We start from the raw sequence: 18543 nt of genomic DNA on the forward strand, positions 1-18543 counted from the left end.
ATTATACACCGAATTTAAAGTTAAATTACATTTGAGCATTTTTGAGATTTATGATCGTATTTCAAAATACTGCCCTACAGTCAAAAAAATTAACTGATCAGTAATTGTACATTATTATGAAAATGGTTTGTTTAAGTATAAAATTGTGGAAGGGGAGAAATACATTATGGAGTATGAATTGGAAAAGGGCAAACTGCCCTTGAGGTACCCCCTTCACATTAGACCCTGCTATGTTCCCCACGATCTGTTAATGTAGCTGATGATCCTGCATACGTTCAGCATTCGCCCGCTATCGCCCCATACTGGAATGCTGTCATGTTACAACTACATGCGGCCCAACATGTACCAGTCCTACTTTTCATGCTTAAAAACTAAGCTACTCCAGTTTGTGCAAGCCTCACCTTATGGACACAGTGCTACAGCTGCTGCAGCGCTCTATCAAGACTCCAACACAGCTTCAACTGCAACGATAAAACACCACAGCCTCCCTATCAATGTTTGGTGCATGCTTAAAACACTTAGGGAACTCTCCGGCTTCCTCATGGGTAGTGGCGACCCCACTGTGCTCCTCACACGTATGTAGTCCTGACCGAGACCGTGCAGACCATGTGCTTTCTGAATGATTCCGGATGTTCTAGCATGGTCTTATTATAGTGTAAGAGGGCCCGACAAAGCCCAGTTTTGTGTTTCGCTGTGAACCAGTCTGACCAGTGTGAGCCTGTCTGTGGTTATGTAGCCTGAAAGTTTTATTTATGACTGAAGAAAATTAACCTTTCATTAACCTGAAAGCAACATCTGAAGCTTTGACCTGTGCTCTTACAAAATCTGAGATGTACCCTGAATATTGTCTTTCTGTCCTTAGTGATGTTGTTGCTCCCAGCTCAACTTTCTGCAAAGTTTTCACCCTCACTCCCTTCCTGGCCAACAACCGGGAAAAACGAGGCCTCGCTCTGGACGGAAAGCTGAAGCATGAAGACACCAACCTGGCCTCCAGCACTCTGTGAGTATTGTTATACTCATGATGCCTTCAGTGTCAGTTGCTCATGTCTGATAGTGTGTTTGCTCTCCTGAGAAGCCTGCGAGAAGGAGCCAACAGGGAAGTCCTTGGCATTATCGTGTCCTACAAAGTCAAAGTAAAGCTGGTGGTGTCGCGAGGCGGGTGAGTTCCCTCTGCTTTTAACTTCAACACTATAGTTTATTTGACAGGGACAGTACACATTAATAAACGCTACCAAAATTGCATCAAAAGTGGTTTTCATCTATAGTCTCCGGACAGTAGGGGTTGGCTTGGAACCCTGAGCTCTACCATTGGGGCATCTTGGAATTAGAGTCAGGATTCTGGTCCTTGTTAAGGAAATATCTTCTTTCTACATTGACTTTTATGACAGACTGTGGCTCTGTGGCTCAAAACTCTAAATATGTCCATAAATCCTGCCAAGAACACCAATTTAGTTACTCCACATGTCATATTTTCACTATTGTGTTGTTTTATAGCAACCTGCCACAATGACTCAATTTGATCCCATTTCTTTGGTTAAAATTGTAAGAATGACCAAATATGACACAATGTGACAGATAGAAAACAGGATTTGAAACCACTTTGAAGGAAAACGAGGGCTGGATCTGGTGTTTTGAGCAAATTTTAACAAAGCGTCAGGCCGGAAAGTTATTAAAAGAAAAATCTCCTGCATTTTTTGTGCACCATCTCAGAAACTAACCCACACATCATTTAGATTTTGTCAACACAAATATCTGTGACTGTAAGTTCAAATCAGGGGGCTACAGGTTGACCTGTTATGGAGAAAGCACTCTACAAATACTGCAGCTTTCAGTCTTCCTACTAAAATGCTGTTAAAAATAAAACCTCCAATATTTTATATGCACTCTTTGGAAAAAGAATCAGCTGCACACTAAAGAAATGACAAACTGCATTAACATGATGTTAACATGTTACCTAAGATGTAATGACTGCATCAGTTTAGCTAGAAATGATGGGCTGCCGCTCTGAAACTGATGGTGTTAAATATTTATTGATTTCAGGCTTCTTGGAGATCTGGCTTCCAGGTAACCTTTCACTGTGTCATGGATGAAAACACCCATTCAAACCCCATGCTGAGATTTACAAAAGGTCACCCAACGTCTTACTGCACACAACCTCTCTCGTGGTGACATATATTCACATTAAGAAATGGGTTTAATGAATCTGTTGTTGATTAGTGATGTTTTATGAGCTACACTTGGATGATCTGTTTTTCAGTGACGTTTCTGTTGAGCTGCCCTTTACGTTAATGCACCCAAAGCCGTTGGAGGAGTCCATCTACAGAGACGGTGAGCCCTGTTTGTACTCTTGTTGCTTAAAAATGAATTCAGATCTTCTGGGTAAAAGTTGTTAAAAAGCCTGCTAAAGTTCTCCATTATGGCTAAGTTTATGTTGTTGGTTTCCTCCATTAAATCTATTGTCTAAACCCACAGAACGCTGCAGGGCAGCTAGTGCCTATCTGAACAGGTTGCAACAGTGCTACCAGTTGCACAACCGTGCAGCCAAAATCATTTTTTCTCCTCCATTTAAATATTCTTCAGAAAGTAGTTGGCAGATTAAATTATTGGAACGTGTCTTTATTGCTGGTGATGAACTGAGATGGTCTAAATGTGGTTTGGTAGGAACATTCCCTCTTTTTTAGATTATTTGTGTTTTTTAGGTGTAGTAGTACACAGCATATGTCTGCTCTTGTATTACACTGAGGATCGGATCTTCTTGGCTAAAGCAAAGTTGCCTAATAAGGCTGCTGTACAGACTTTAACTGCTGTGTAACCGTATAAGTGTATTGCGATCTCCTTTATTGTGTAAATCCTTAATCTCAGCAGAATGATTAGTTATGTTGAACGGATCCAGTAGTCTCTCTGCAGCAGCTGCATCTTTTGCTACTGCTCAACAACAAGTAGATCCAACCTACATCTGTCCACGTGTGGAGGCTCTAAAAGCCTATCTTTTTCTGTGCCAATAAAATGGCTAAACCTTGAAACGTTCTTCACCAAACATCTTCACCAGTGGCTGCCAACAAGGCCAACTTTGTCTTAGAATAAATGAACAAACTCTACATGGAGGAAGCAGAGAACAGTGAATCATCTGTTCAGTTTGTGTTGTGATGACACAGCTCTGACTACCTCTTTCTGACTTCTTCACAGCTCCAGATGAAGCTCCGATCGACACTAACCTGATTGAGTTTGACACAAAGTAAGCAGCCTTCCCCACCCACTACCACCCGTCAGTCTTCCCTCCTCATCAGCCTCCTCTCTGAATGGTTGTGCTCCTCGTGGACGGTGCTGACAGCAGAGAGGGTTTCCTCTAGGTCCATTGGAGCATTAGCATTAGTGATGAAGCCATCTCCTGATCGTCAGCCCTAATGCATCCTAATGTGTGCTGTAGTTGGAGCTGCAGGAAATGGGCTTTAAACTGGAAACTCTTCCTGCTGTCAGCAGCCACTCTGGATCTTACTGATTATTATGATGATTGTTATATTGTTTTAAGACATTATCTGGAGGATTCTCTGCTGGCTTTATTTTCTGTTTAAATGCATCTTCTGATGTTGTTTTCTGAAGCTTTCTAATTGAACAAACCACGACTCAGTCTCATGAGTCATGAGACTGAGTCGTGGTTTGTTCTCAGATGAATGTTGAAAACAACCAGATTCTGGTTTGTTTGGTGCTGATTCGTGGTTTGAGGTTACTCCCATGCTCATCCTGTGCTGTTTTTATATTGATTGCTTTATTCTGAACACACACCGGAAATACATTAAAGTGCATGTACTTCCATATAAAACGTAACATGTCTGAAAAGGAGTCAAAAGAAGCATTTCTATGTTAGTGGAATTAAAATCCATCCTCTAATCTGATTGAACACTAATCTGATCCACAGACATTGATTGTACTTCACTTCCTGCCTTCTTCTGCTCTCATCAAACATGTTTTCTGGTTTGAAACAGGAGTGCTGAACTGAACAAAGTCAGAGATCAGCAGGTGAATAGATAAATCAGAAAAATCAGAATCAGAAAAAACTGTATTGCCAAGTAATGTTTCACATGTACAAACATAGACAAACATACATGCATAAATAAATTTGGGAATTTGTAGTTATAAACAAAAACAAGTTGTGTAGGAGTGTTATGAGAAAAATAGAGCAACGTGGCAAATATTAAAAATATACAATAACAGCAATATAGAATTAAATGAAATAGTATTTACATTTACTAAAATATTCTTACTTTTTGCAAGGGGATAGTTTCAGTGGGGGACTAAGGAAGGAAATTATTTTTAATGAACCATGGTTGTAGCCGTCAGATAGGTTGGTCTGAGTATTTCAGAAACTGCTGATCTGCTAAATTATTTACCCATAACCATCTCTAAAGCTTACAATGAATTGTCTTGGAGAGAGAAGATATCCAGTGAGAAGCAGTTGGATGTAAATGTCCCGTCGATGTTAGAAGAGAATGAACAGACTGTTTGGAGATAACAGAAAGTCAACTGTAACAAAAAATACATTCATTACAACCAAGGATTGCAGAACATCATCTTTGAACACATGATGCATTGAGCCTGTAGCAGATGGGCTACAGCAGCAGAAGACCAAACCAGATGCTCCAGAACCAGAAACTAAAGTTCACTTCCCACAGACTCACTAAGACTTGACAAAAATGGGTTGGAAAAACGTTGCCTGGTCCAAGGAGTCTCTGTTTCAGCTGCAACATTCAGACGAAGTGGCCAAAGTAAACAGCATGAAAATGTAGATCCACAGTGTACCCATCTTCTAATGGCACCATATCACAAAGCTCAAACCAACAATCAGTTTTCTGTATTCTATTGGCCTCCACAGTCGCCTGATTTCAATCCAGTAGAGCATCTTTAGGGATGAATTAAATCAGATCTGAAGGCTTAAAGGGGGCGACCTGGTACTAACAAGGTGTACTTAATACTGTGGCCAGTGAATGTACACATTCCTGAATTCAGAATCACATTTGTCACATCGTTCTCAGACTGTTTGCATTTAAAATAAAAAGCCATCAGAGGTAAGGCTGGTGCTCAGAAGAGTTCACTTCTTAGATCCTCTTTTTATTTATACTTTTTTTAATCAGTGGCATTCTGACCCATACCTACTTCCTTTCCGAGAAGATGAAATGTTTCTCAAGTTAAAGATAACCTTACATCTAAATCTACCAGGGGTATGATTACTTTTGGGCTCATCTGTCAGCCATTTGTTTGCCCCAGCAGAGTGATGGTTAAGGATCACTTTAAATGTTCTACAGAAGCTCTGGACTAACCTCAGTTACATTCTCCATTCCTCAGTGATGATGACATCATATTTGAGGACTTCGCCCGCCAGCGGCTGATCGGCGCAAAAGACGAGAAGGAGGAGGATGAGGAACCAGTGGACTCACCAAAACCTGATGACAGATAAAGGCGACAGGCGTCATCGCCGCCATTGTTGTTGTTTTGCTGCTGTTTGTAGTGTGGAGATGGCAGAGGTTACCTATTGGCCGGACACCGTCCAAACACTCGGTGGTGGTGTGTTTATGTGTTTGTTCATGTCCGTCCTCTCTCTGCGTCCCGCAGGGTGTAGAAAACCGCAGCCTTGTGTTGTGAGGTCGAGCCTCGGCAGGAATTCTGAGCCGACGCTGTGGCGACCGCTGGAAGCATGCCTCTCTTTCTTCTTTGTATTTCCATTAGAGACCAACCAGGGGTTTGGTTGTGTTGAGATTAACTTCAGTATTTTATGTCAAATGGGTCTTCATAAACAAAAGCACTGCCAACTTCAGACAATTTTCAACAGCTCACCACTAGATCAACATCAGGGTCTTCAGATGGTTACTTATGTCTGCGGATGATGGTGATGCACCAACCCAACGAGAAGATTGGAACCAGCGCATGAAATATATCAATATTTTATAGTTTATTGAGGTCACAAATAATTAAGTTAGCCTCGATTTGTTGTTACATGTTGATCATTGTCCAAATCATCATCATTAGTGCTAAAAATAATTTTCCAGCTGATGAAGCTAATGGCTAGTGTCAGTGCCACCATATGTTGAAATACCCCTGAGGTGGTACGATTAAAGAAAGGCTGCGGGACCCACTGAAACATGCTTGTTTTAGCCAAAACTCACTGTGAGCCTGATTCAGAGATCATTATAATTCAATAACTGATCCACACTTATTCCACAAAATTCTCAGAGTATGGAAATTCTGATAAACCCAACAATGGTTCTGACTTACAGGTTTAGCCTTTACTATAAGGTCAATGAAAAGCGGCCTTAATTAATGATACTTTTAATAAATGGTTCCAACAACTGGTGTGCAGACCAATCAGCCATAACATTATGACCACCCTAATTTGATTAGTTATCTCACCTACAGATGCTAAATTGGGTTGCGATCTGGAGGACTGGATGCCAGGACAACATCTCAGAATGGTTGTTGTGTTTCTCAGACCTCTCACAGGTGTCTTGTATCTTGAAGCTTGTGTGCAGTGTGACAGGGAGCATCATCCTCAGACCAATAGTGAATAGTTTCATGAAGAGGCTGGGCAGTTTAGGTAGGAAATGCATATGAAAGTAGCATTTAAATGTGTTTTGGATCCCTTGTCCAAAGCATCCTACCATTGTTAGGTCCTGACAAAACAGAGCTGAAACACCTGAGCTGCCACTGTGTAGATGCTTGGACCCAGGTGTCTAACCATCCCAGTTTGGTTCCAGGTACCATCCCTAAAAAGCTCATGCTGACAGTCTTTTACTGTTTCCTACAACTTCAAGGACAGAAATATCCCCTAAGGACTCCGGTATCACTTCACACCAGAGAACCAGTTATCAGTGGTCATCATGTTTTGGCAGATGGATATCCTTGTTGTGATGCATATCCTCTCTATGTCATTTCCATGGTCCAATTAGGTCCATCCCGTCCTCTATTGGATCGTCATCTTCTGTACCTCCTGGAGTTCTTATTTATACTTCTTCGCTGTGGGTCGGCCTCCAGCCCACTGGCCACTGGGTGCCACTGGGTGCACCACAGTCTTGTAGACCTCTGGCTTTTATGACTCCTACCGCCATCTTCTTGTAGCTAATCACCTATTAAACCTGGTTCCATTTGGGCCAAACTGGTCTTTCTCCTTTGACTCACCACATACATTCTTGTACAGTGCTGTGAAAAAGTATCTGAGATGCATTAAGGAAGCAGCGGTCGACCAACCAAAATTACTCCGAGAATGCATCAACGACTCTTCCTAAAGGTAACAAAGACAACCAGAACATCTTCTCAAGCACTGCAGGCCTCACTGCCTCAGTTTGGAGTTCATGATTCAACTATAGAAAACAGAGACTATTGCAACAATGGCCTTCATGGGAAAGTTCTAAACTGCTGCCGATCCGGAAGAACACAAAGGCCTGTCTCACATTTAACAACAGAACCATCTGAATGATCCCTAGGACATTTGGAAAAACAAAAGCTTTTGGGTGGCCTAGTCAAAGTCCAAACTAAATCTGGTCCAAAGGCTGTGGCATTATCTCAAATGAGCCGTTCCTACTGGAAAATCCTCCAATGTGGTTGAATTAAACTAATTCTGCAAAGCAGAAAAAAATCCTCCACATTGATTTACAAGACTCCTCACAAACACCTGATGGAAGATGTTGCTGCATAGCACAACCAGTGAATAGATTAAAGGTGCAATTACTTTTTTTTATATAGAGCCAAGTTGGTTCAGATGGTTCTGGTTCTTCCCCCTCAGTAAATGAAGTCATCATTTAAAAAACTGCTTTCTGCATTTACTCAGGTTATCTTTGTCTGATATGAACATTTGTTGATGATCTGAAGCAAAACCAGGAGGAATCTGTAAGAGGTAAATACTGTTTTACAGCCCTGTACATGCATTAACTTGTAATTCTGTTGAGAAAAACTGTTGGGTGTGTATCGCCACCTTCTGGTGGTAGTTTGTAAAGCAGTTATACTAGAGGATGAAATCTCTAGACGTTTTGACAATATTCTCATATTTTTTTAAGATCACAGCTGGGTCCTCGTATCATTTACACATCGCCAGGTGTAGTTTAATCTACACACACCTGTAATTAACTGTGGCTTTCTCTCAGTGGGCTGAGTTTTATTTAAAAATGACGTTGCTGCTCTTAAACTGTCTGTTCCTTTAAAACTGATGATGATGATCTGTAACCTGCTCAGCACCGGTGTCATATGTTAACAGAGTTTTTCTACTAGTCATCCCTGTGGCCCTTTAATGACGGTTTGTTTATTATCGCCTGATTTGATTGTAAAGTGAGATTCCTGACAGATGTTCCTCCATGTGGACAGATGTTGCATTTGAGTCTGCACCGCTGAAAGACATCTGGTGGTCTTTGCGATGTGATGTAACAGGATGAGGAAGGAACACATCATATCATGTGTTTATACTTTAGTTCAAGTTGTGGTTTTTTTGATATCGTCAGAGGAAGCTTGTATTTTCCCCACAGTCTTTATTAAAAACAATATTAGAAGCTCTGTGTGCGTTTTTCACTGTACGTCATTATGGAGCTGCAGTTTCAAACTGGTTTTCCATTAACTTCCACTATTTAGTCCCAGTTTGTGAGACCAAACTGTTTATCAGAACAGCATATTTCTATCTGCTCATATTTCTATTGTACTTTAATGTATTTCTCAGATCCTGCACAGGTTTAAATCTCTTGTTTGTTCTGCTTATTTAACCTTTTCACTCATGATTGGTTGTGAAACATCAAGAACAGTCAGATCTTCCTCTGTAGGGGTTTTACTGCAAAGCGCCCCCACTGGTCATTTACTGAGGAATAGGGCTCGTTGGATCAATCCCAACTTTATTGTAATAGTTTCAGGTCATTATTATAGATTCCCAGAAGAAAACAAATTTCAGAGGATTTTCAAGGTAAAAGGTTCATTTACGTGGAAATACTCCAGTTTATAATGTTTGTTTTCAGTCCAGCTCATCTTACTTCGAAGACTCAACTGGAAAAGGCTGGATTGATCAACCATGTCTGAGTCTGGACTAATGGCTGTGCTGGTGAAAGAGGAGCTGAGCAGAAAGATGAGGCTTCATCTATGTTCCAGCCGTCACTATGGTCCTAAGATCTGGATTCTGGCTGAAGGAACCAGATCCTGTGGTTGAAATTGGCTGAACTGACCTTCTGTCTTAGAGGCAGAAGGTCTACCATCTGAGGAAGCTTGGAGTAGATCTCGTGCTTCTTCAAAACTGAAAGGAGTGTGTTTCAGTGGTCCATCTGATACCTCTCCTTGGAGGTTTTCCAGCCACATCACACTGGAAGGTGACCTCTAAACAATCCCAGAACTCTCTGCAGGAACTACAGAATATGACCTGGAACACTGTAGCACCTGAAGGAGATGGGAGGACCTGGAGTTGCTACCCCCATGAGCCCCCATGTCAGATAAATGTTTGTGCTTTTGTGAACTTCAGCCTGTTACAGCACATCGTCACCTTCATTTACCTCTTTCCAGTCGCTTTACGAGTTCCAACAGAGAAAATTGACTGCATGTCAAACTCAACTTGACTTCATTGTCCAACTACAGGGGTTGGACAATGAAACTGAAACAGCTGTCATTTTAGTGTGGGAGGTTTCATGGCTAAATTGGACCAGCCTGGTAGCCAGTCTTCATTGATTGCACATTGCACCAGTAAGAGCAGAGTGTGAAGGTTCAATTATCAGGGTAAGAGCACAGTTTTGTTCAAAATATTGAAATGCAGACAACATTATGGGTGACGTACCAGAGTTCAAAAGAGGACAAATTGTTGGTGCACATCTTGCTGGCTCATCTGTGACCAAGACAGCAAGTCTTTGTGATGTATCAAGAGCTGTGGACAACGTGAAACATGTATTGTTCTCTGATGAGTCCACCTTTACTGTTTTCCCCACATCCAGGAGAGTTACGGTGTGGAGAAGCCCCAAAGAAGCGTACCACCCAGACTGTTGCATGCCCAGAGTGAAGCTTGGGGGTGGATCAGTGATGGTTTGGGCTGCCATATCATGGCATTACCTTGGCCCAATACTTGTGCTAGATGGGCGCGTCACTGCCAAGGACTACCGAACCATTCTTGAGGACCATGTGCATCCAATGGTTCAAACATTGTATCCTGAAGGCGGTGCCGTGTATCAGGATGACAATGCACCAATACACACAGCAAGACTGGTGAAAGATTGGTTTGATGAACATGAAAGTGAAGTTGAACAACTCCCATGGCCTGCACAGTCACCAGATCTAAATATTATTGAGCCACTTTGGGGTGTTTTGGAGGAGCGAGTCAGGAAACGTTTTCCTCCACCAGTATCACGTAGTGACCTGGCCACTATCCTGCAAGAAGAATGGTTTAAAATCCCTCTGACCACTGTGCAGGACTTGTATATGTCATTCCCAAGATGAATTGATGCTGTATTGGCCGTAAAAGGAGGCCCTACACCATACTAATAAATTATTGTGGTCTAAAACCAGGTGTTTCAGTTTCATTGTCCAACCCCTGTATTTGGTTTATGCTGTCAAACATATTTGCAGATTTAATCAGAGATGTTAAAGCTTATATTTTAAACTGAAGCTTGTATTAAGCTCAGATCATCCAGTGCTCTGATAGTTCCTACAGATAATTCTCAGAAAACTGTGAACAGGGGTGTTACCTGTTGAATTCCTGTGGAAAAAGGTGTGCTGCATGGAAACCTTCCAGCAGAGTGTGTCTGCGTGGGACTGTAGCAGTTTGCTGTGTTCGGACCAGTAGTAGAAATGCTGAAGAAAACCCGAACTGATCCCACAACAACATTTTTAATAGTTAGGTATTTTAACATAAAATGAATCCTGTTAGGAGCAAATTAAGTAACTAACAAAATTTACCACATGAAACAGTTTTAACTTCAAACATTTGATAGTAGCTTTTTCAACCCACTCTGGAGAGTTAACAGTTCTGGTTTAGTTGGACCTCAGTCTCTGATACAGTTGATCAAGACACCTTATAAGAAAATATGATGTGAAGCCAATCTTGGGTGGTTCCTGAAAAGCGTCATGCCTCACATTTCACACAGAAGCTTTAAGGTTTCTTTAAATCAAACTGCATCCGGGTGCAGTGCTGGTTGTGTAGGGGTTTAAGCACGCGACCCGTGTTCAAGAGGCTGTGCTCCTGAACACGGTGGTCCCGGGTTTGCCTCATACCCAGTGACTGCTGGAGACCGCTGTGATCCTGCGAAGATTAGCAGGTCTAGAACATGAATGGATATATATATATATATATATATAACGGTTAGTGTTATAATAACAGGATTGAAGTGACTGGGAGGTCGCCAACATTCTACTGAGCGGATAACTACAGACCTCCAAATTTAATGTGGCCTTCAGATTAGTTCACCAAGAGTTCTAGAGAGCTGCTTGGAAAGCATTATCCAAACTGCTGCATCCGAGTCTTACATCACCAAGTGGAATGATTAACATTGGATGCTGTGTTTTAAGGCACACAATCACCGGACTCCGGAGCAGTGGACTATTTAATGCCCATATCTTTCTAGGAAACGTTTGGAGGTGGCGCCTTCCTGTTTCCTGTAAGTTAGGTCCACAAAGAAATGGATAAGTAAGTTTGATTCTGACCTCAACTTGACAAAACACCTTTGTGATGAATTATGGTAGAGGCTGAGAGCCAGACCTTATTTCTGACCTCACAATTCCGCTTTTGGGGGACGGGTAAAAACTTCCGATAAGCACATTCCTAAACCTAGTCAAAAGCCTTCCTGAAGCTGTTGCAGCTTCAAAGGATGGCCTGAAATCATATCCCTGTGGACTAAAAATGAAGGTAGACAAGCTATTACTTTTGACAATGTAGTGGAAGTACTGAAACTAAACGTTGGATTATTGCTCCTGATGGAATGGTCTCACTAACTCTTCAGTCAGTCACGTTTGTCCTTTTCTAGGAGAAACCTTCAGAGACCAGACATTCCTTGCTCTGAGTTTAAACAGCCTCTGAAGGCCACAGCGGATCTCTTTGGTGCGAACGCCATAGATGATCGGATTGACAGTTGCTGGGATCAGGATGTACCCCATTAGGGTGTTGATGCCTGTCGCTATGGGAATGTTCAGGCTGCCAGACAGGAAGGTGATGGTCCCCACCAGGTAGAAACACATCATAACAATCAGGTGAGTAGTGCAGGTGTGAAATGCCTTCAGGCGTTCATCGCTCGCTGCTGCTGCTCGCAGCACGACATTCAGGATCTTCGTGTAGGAGAAGAAGATGATAGGGATGTCCACACCCACAAAACAGATAATCACCACCAAGCCAGCTGCGTGGTTCTTTTCTGTACTGACGCACGCCAGTTTGACCAGCGCCATGTGGTCGCAGTAACAGTGCTGTATGGTGTTGGAGTGGCAGAACCACAGAGAACTGGCCAGAACCACCAATGTTGACATGATGGAGACACTGCGCAAGAGCGTGAAGAGAAGTAGCCTCAGGCACATGGACGAGTTCATGATGTCCATGTAGTGCAACGGCCTGCAGATGGCCACGTAGCGGTCCAGCGCCATCGCCATCAGCAGCGTGGACTCCAGGGAGGACAGGAAGTGGGTGAAGAACATCTGGATGAGGCAGCCAGCCAGAGAGATGTGGTTCCAGTTGAACAACAGGGTCAGGAGCATGTTGGGCAGGATGGTGGTGACCGCCAGGGTGTCCACAATGCACAGCATGCAGATGAGGAAGTACATGGGACTGTGCAGATTCTCCACCCTGCGGATGACGTACACCAGCACTGAGTTTCCCAGCAGCACAGACAGGAAGCAGAGGAAGAACAGAAGCGCCAGAATCCAACGGTGTCCCCGTAGTTCGGGAAAACATCTCAACTGGAAGTTGGTGTGGGAGACGTTCCTGGTGATTGGAGCCTCCAACATGGCTCTGCCTCACCTGGAAACAAGAACAAGGAGATGGACATGCAGTACATGAACCAGAAAACCAGAAAAGTCTCACCTCTGAGGTATTTTTTTAATTCCCTCTTGATTCCTTGCTGTGATTTAATCATCTGTTTTACCTTTCCTCAGACCCAACCCTTTGCCCCATTCTTATGTACAAAACAACTTTTCTAGTGAGCCAAACCCCTCTGAAGATGCAATGGTTTGGGGAATTGAGATGCTGCTAAAGTTGAGGATTTAGGAGCTCTGCATGGAAGGTGATGCTTGAACCAACTGAAACTGACTTACACTCACAGGGAGGGTGAAGAGCTCAGAGTAGAGCCATCTCTTCATCTAAAGGAGCCAGCTGAAAAGGTTTCTGAGAAGGATACTGTCCACCTGAGGTTTGCCTTTGTGCATGTCCCTCCATGAGAAGACTTTCTGGATAGATCATATCTAACAAAGCCCCTGGAAACATCCCTGAATCCCCCAGATGATCTGCAGGAGGTAGCTGAGGAGAAAGACATGGTCTGGTAAACACTTCTGAAGCTGTGCCCCGTCTCTCAGATAAGTGGTTGAAGACGTTTAATGGACTGAACCTACTCCGTTTATAGCCAATCCTGACACTCTAGCGGCCTGATATTCAAAGATCCCAAATAGCGGGTGGTAATTTGCGTGTACTATAAATAAATTGCACGTGCAATAAGTGGGCGTGTTTCATGCGATTTTCAAAGATTGTGCTGCAATGGATAACAGGTGCAGACCGCCCTACTTAAGTGAGGAAGCTGAATGTGCTACCGGCTGGAACAAGAGGAAAAACAAACAGATCCTCTGCTGTGTTGCTAGAAATATACAAGGATTGTTACGCTGCATCATTATAAATGATCCAGACGCTGATTTTTTCCTTCGGTTCTGTTCAGCCCTCGCTTTTCTGGACTGTTACAGTTAGTTCACTTTTGTTGTGCTACTTACAGCATGTTTGTCATCTGCCCTGACGAGATTATTTCTCAGCCCCGCAACAAATTGGCCAATCAATATTAACAATATAAAAGACAAAAATGTCTGTTAATTAATTTGTCTCCCTTGATCTTTTAATCATTTTCTGAGACTCACCGGCTTCTGTTGTTTTGTTGAGAGTTTATGTTTGAAGAGTTCAGAGTTTATCATAAATAGCCACAATATTTAAGCCTGAACATAATATTAGCAACATAAAAATAGATTGTTTTAGGGGTTGGCAATCTCTATGTTATAGCTTTGCTCATTTTTAATCATAGCGTCACATAACTGTCCTGCAAAAAAAAGTGAAATCGAACATTTATGTATTTAAAAATAAATTTTTTCCAATGATTTTACTAAATTTACTAAATCATTTTCCAATATTTGTAACAATATACAATGTGTTTGATTTTTGGTGACACAAAACAATTTTTAACTGCATAAGTAAAACCCTCCCCTGGCATATGTTCACATTTAAACAACATAATCAAACTGATCCAGCTGCGATTGCCCTGCAATGACATAACGTTACTGTCAATAAAGCAATGTGTTTAGTTTAGTGATAAGGTTAAAACATACACTGTCTTTGTCAGCAGAAGGAAAAGCTGTCTTAAAATGATTTTTTATCTGTGATTTTAGCATCCAGTTTGCAAATGCAGGATTTAATCTGCCTCATAATGTCTTTACTTCTTTCCTATTAATTAAATTATCAGCATCAAAGCACAGTGGGTCTTTTGCATGATGTGCGCACTTGATCAGTTATGTGCGCATTTTGCCATGATCAGGTTTGTGTGCGTTCAGCAGATGATCTCTGACAGCGATGTTACACTGGAATGATGTTGAATGTTGCAAGGAGTTTTATCATAGGAGAAATATCATGGCTTCTGTTTGTGATCGGCTCCTAATCAGAGTTTAGATAATCCAACATAGAATCCTCTATTCTCATCTGTTTTTAATATTTTTATTTCTGACAACCCAAATCTGGTGGCACATGTACAGAAAATTCTCTCTCCACATCATCTGTCTTTTTATCTATGCCTCCTTCTGGCCACAGTGACAGCAGACATTTTTGCGTCCCAGTTTTCACCTGCATTTAAAACGTGCTAAATCCACACGCAAATTTGAGGCATTGAAAATCGCTTTGCGGGTGGTAAGGGATGACATTTGCATCTCCTCCTCCCATGAATTTGCTCATTTGGGTCATTATCATATGTTTTGCATATTCATGAAGGCAGACACGCTAAACGTTTGCGCTCGCAGTTGCGCTGATTTTTCACACGCATTCCAATTAGCACCTCGTTTGTAGATCAGCTTTGATGACGCAAATAGGTTGGAGAATCTTTCAGAAGGACTTTCCTGGGAAATATCGCTCGATCTTCAATCTGATGTTGCTCGTTAAGAAGGGAAGTTGACGCTGAAAATCAGTCCTTTTTGCTGTAATTCTCTTCACTTCTGAGATGTTTCTATGAAACGTTCCTGGCACATGTTGCTGTTAATATTTATTTGTTCCTGCATTTCAGGCAGAAACACATTCCAGGAACAGTTGGAACAGAGATATGGGAATAATGTGACAAAATGATGTTGGCACTAAAGTAAAAAGTCAAAGGAAAAAAACAGGCTTTCCTGCGTTTCCTGTCTGTATTTGAATAATATTAAGAACATGAAGGGTCTCTTACTTCTGCTGGTTTCCAGTCATCCAGACGAATCTGGTTTCAGGCTGCTGGTGATGCATTTACTGCTGACAATAAAAACAGGTTAAATTAAACCCGATTACAAACAGAACCGTCACCAGCCTGGACGCCCAGACACAAAACACCATAAAAACATCATTCATAAAGACTTTTTTCTTGTTCAAAGCATCCTTTTCAAATTTAAAGCTGCGTCTTAATTCTAAATATCAGAAAAAGGAGCTGACTGACTAACATCAGCAGGAATTAAAAGAAAACTCAGCAGCAGAAATGATTTGGAGTTTTAAACTTCGGTTCAGCTTCAAACAGCCATGCTGAAGGTTTTCACCTGGTGGCGCTACAAGAGGGTCTCTGATCGTTTCTGGCTCCATGTCACATAAGACCGCAAACATTTTGACAGCAGAGCACCAAATGAGAGAAATAAAATATTATTAACAATTTCTGTTTAAAACCAACCGATGATCTTCTGACCGAGTTCAGAAACATACACAAGAAACTTTAAGTCCATCAGAGAAACTTCATACCAAACTTCTGACCTTGAAGCTTGTTCAGTTTGTTGGAGACATTTTCCAGAAGGGTTTTTCTTCAATAAAACAGCCTCTTGTTTCTGCAGGACAGACGTCTTAGCTTGGCTGAAGGAATCAGATTTTAAATCGTCCTAAAGGTTCATTTAAAAGCCACTGAAAGACACACATAATCTTACTCTGAAAGATATCTCCATCTTTATGACCAGTTTGGGATTAAAGGCAGTTGAGTTTATGATCTACAGTTTCATTCAACACAAAGCCTCATCTGTGTGTTGGAGCCATTTTATGTGTGGCGTAGCCGGGTGCAGAACCTCCTTCATCTACAAAGACTGAACAGAAACCAGCACATTAACATCACGTATTTCTGGGTCTAAACCAATAAGAAAAACTGGATTTTGTCGTTTTAATTGTGCTTGTTACAGATTGGTTTCTTATTATTCAATGACACTGAAATATCAACTCTTAGCGTGAAATGAATGAGCTTCAGTCTTCAGACGAGACAAGCATGGCGAACGGGAGGAGTGAGTATCTACAGGTCCTTCTCAAAATATTAGCATATTGTGATAAAGTTCATTATTTTCCATAATGTCATGATGAAAATTTAACATTCATATATTTTAGATTCATTGCACACTAACTGAAATATTTCAGGTCTTTTATTGTCTTAATACGGATGATTTTGGCGTACAGCTCATGAAAACCCAAAATTTCTATCTCACAAAATTAGCATATCATTAAAAGGGTCTCTAAACGAGCTATGAACCTAATCATCTGAATCAACGAGTTAACTCTAAACACCTGCAAAAGATTCCTGAGGCCTTTAAAACTCCCAGCCTGGTTCATCACTCAAAACCCCAATCATGGGTAAGACTGCCGACCTGACTGCTGTCCAGAAGGCCACTATTGACACCCTCAAGCAAGAGGGTAAGACACAGAAAGACATTTCTGAACGAATAGGCTGTTCCCAGAGTGCTGTATCAAGGCATCCTCAGTGGGAAGTCTGTGGGAAGGAAAAAGTGTGGCAGAAAACGCTGCACAACGAGAAGAGGTGACCGGACCCTGAGGAAGATTGTGGAGAAGGGCCGATTCCAGACCTTGGGGGACCTGCGGAAGCAGTGGACTGAGTCTGGAGTAGAAACATCCAGAGCCACCGTGCACAGGCGTGTGCAGGAAATGGGCTACAGGTGCCGCATTCCCCAGGTCAAGCCACTTTTGAACCAGAAACAGCAGGCAGAAGCGCCTGACCTGGGCTACAGAGAAGCAGCACTGGACTGTTGCTCAGTGGTCCAAAGTACTTTTTTCGGATGAAAGCAAATTCTGCATGTCATTCAGAAATCAAGGTGCCAGAGTCTGGAGGAAGACTGGGGAGAAGGAAATGCCAAAATGCCAGAAGTCCAGTGTCAAGTACCCACAGTCAGTGATGGTCTGGGGTGCCGTGTCAGCTGCTGGTGTTGGTCCACTGTGTTTTATTAAGGGCAGGGTCAATGCAGCTAGCTATCAGGAGATTTTGGAGCACTTCATGCTTCCATCTGCTGAAAAGCTTTATGGAGATGAAGATTTCATTTTTCAGCACGACCTGGCACCTGCTCACAGTGCCAAAACCACTGGTAAATGGTTTACTGACCATGGTATCACTGTGCTCAATTGGCCTGCCAACTCTCCTGACCTGAACCCCATAGAGAATCTGTGGGATATTGTGAAGAGAACGTTGAGAGACTCAAGACCCAACACTCTGGATGAGCTAAAGGCCGCTATCGAAGCATCCTGGGCCTCCATAAGACCTCAGCAGTGCCACAGGCTGATTTCCTCCATGCCACGCCGCATTGAAGCAGTCATTTCTGCAAAAGGATTCCTGACCAAGTATTGAGTGCATAACTGTACATGATTATTTGAAGGTTGACGTTTTTTGTATTAAAAACTCTTTTCTTTTATTGGTCGGATGAAATATGCAAATTTTGAGAGATAGGAATTTTGGGTTTCCATGAGCTGTATGCCAAAATCATCCGTATTAAGACAATAAAAGACCTGAAATATTTCAGTTAGTGTGCAATGAATCTAAAATATATGAATGTTACATTTTCATCATGACATTATAGAAAATAATGAACTTTATCACAATATGCTAATATTTTGAGAAGGACCTGTATTTCGCATAAAAAAATTGATGTTCATGGTAGCCTAATAAAAATGCCCTCAGTATAATTTAAAGTATTTCCAGAAAATATTTTCTATCTATTTTTTCAAAGTTGAATATTTATCCAAGTCAGGAGATGAGATTTATCAGCCAACACATAATTATTTAGTTACCATGCAAAAGCAAAGGAAGATGCATTTTCTAGCTAAATTTTGATTTCACAACTAATTTATTTTTTCCATAATGTTTTTTAGAGTATAAAGTCTCAGACTTC

At 41.8% G+C, this 18543-nt stretch overlaps 2 protein-coding genes across 3 annotated transcripts in view; one reads left to right on the top strand and one right to left on the bottom strand.

The window, feature by feature from the left end:
• The window catches only part of arrb1 (arrestin, beta 1), a 39844-nt gene extending 31312 nt beyond the window's left edge, over window positions 1-8532 (top strand). Inside the window, exons 11-16 of the mRNA XM_047391898.1 lie at window positions 863-1000; window positions 1076-1159; window positions 2041-2064; window positions 2258-2328; window positions 3187-3235; window positions 5341-8532. Of these exons, the coding sequence (XP_047247854.1) occupies window positions 863-1000; window positions 1076-1159; window positions 2041-2064; window positions 2258-2328; window positions 3187-3235; window positions 5341-5452 (478 nt within the window). The 3' untranslated portion in view covers window positions 5453-8532. The remainder of the gene's footprint in view (window positions 1-862; window positions 1001-1075; window positions 1160-2040; window positions 2065-2257; window positions 2329-3186; window positions 3236-5340) is intronic.
• Window positions 8533-11273: 2741 nt separating this feature from the next.
• Window positions 11274-15719, bottom strand: or55e1 (odorant receptor, family 55, subfamily E, member 1). Of its 2 annotated transcripts, XM_047391899.1 has the most exons (3): window positions 15597-15686; window positions 13234-13435; window positions 11274-12940 (listed from the first exon to the last, which is right to left on the bottom strand). In XM_047391899.1, exon 3 carries the CDS (start codon window positions 12925-12927, stop codon window positions 11941-11943), a length of 987 nt encoding a protein of 328 aa, XP_047247855.1. In that variant the 5' UTR covers window positions 12928-12940; window positions 13234-13435; window positions 15597-15686; the 3' UTR covers window positions 11274-11940. The 2 variants fall into 2 exon arrangements, with proteins under 2 accessions (XP_047247855.1, XP_047247856.1); XM_047391900.1 differs by lacking the exon at window positions 13234-13435 and having other exon boundaries at window positions 15597-15719.
• Window positions 15720-18543: the final 2824 nt, after the last annotated feature.

Source organism: Girardinichthys multiradiatus, chromosome 18, assembly GCF_021462225.1.
Source record: "Girardinichthys multiradiatus isolate DD_20200921_A chromosome 18, DD_fGirMul_XY1, whole genome shotgun sequence".
In the NCBI taxonomy this organism is placed as follows: domain Eukaryota; kingdom Metazoa; phylum Chordata; class Actinopteri; order Cyprinodontiformes; family Goodeidae; genus Girardinichthys; species Girardinichthys multiradiatus.

What these genes read in the sequence shown, in the direction of transcription:
- or55e1 (XM_047391900.1), bottom strand. Translation starts at nt 12,927, where the DNA reads ATGTTGGAGGCTCCAATCACCAGGAACGTCTCCCACACCAACTTCCAG.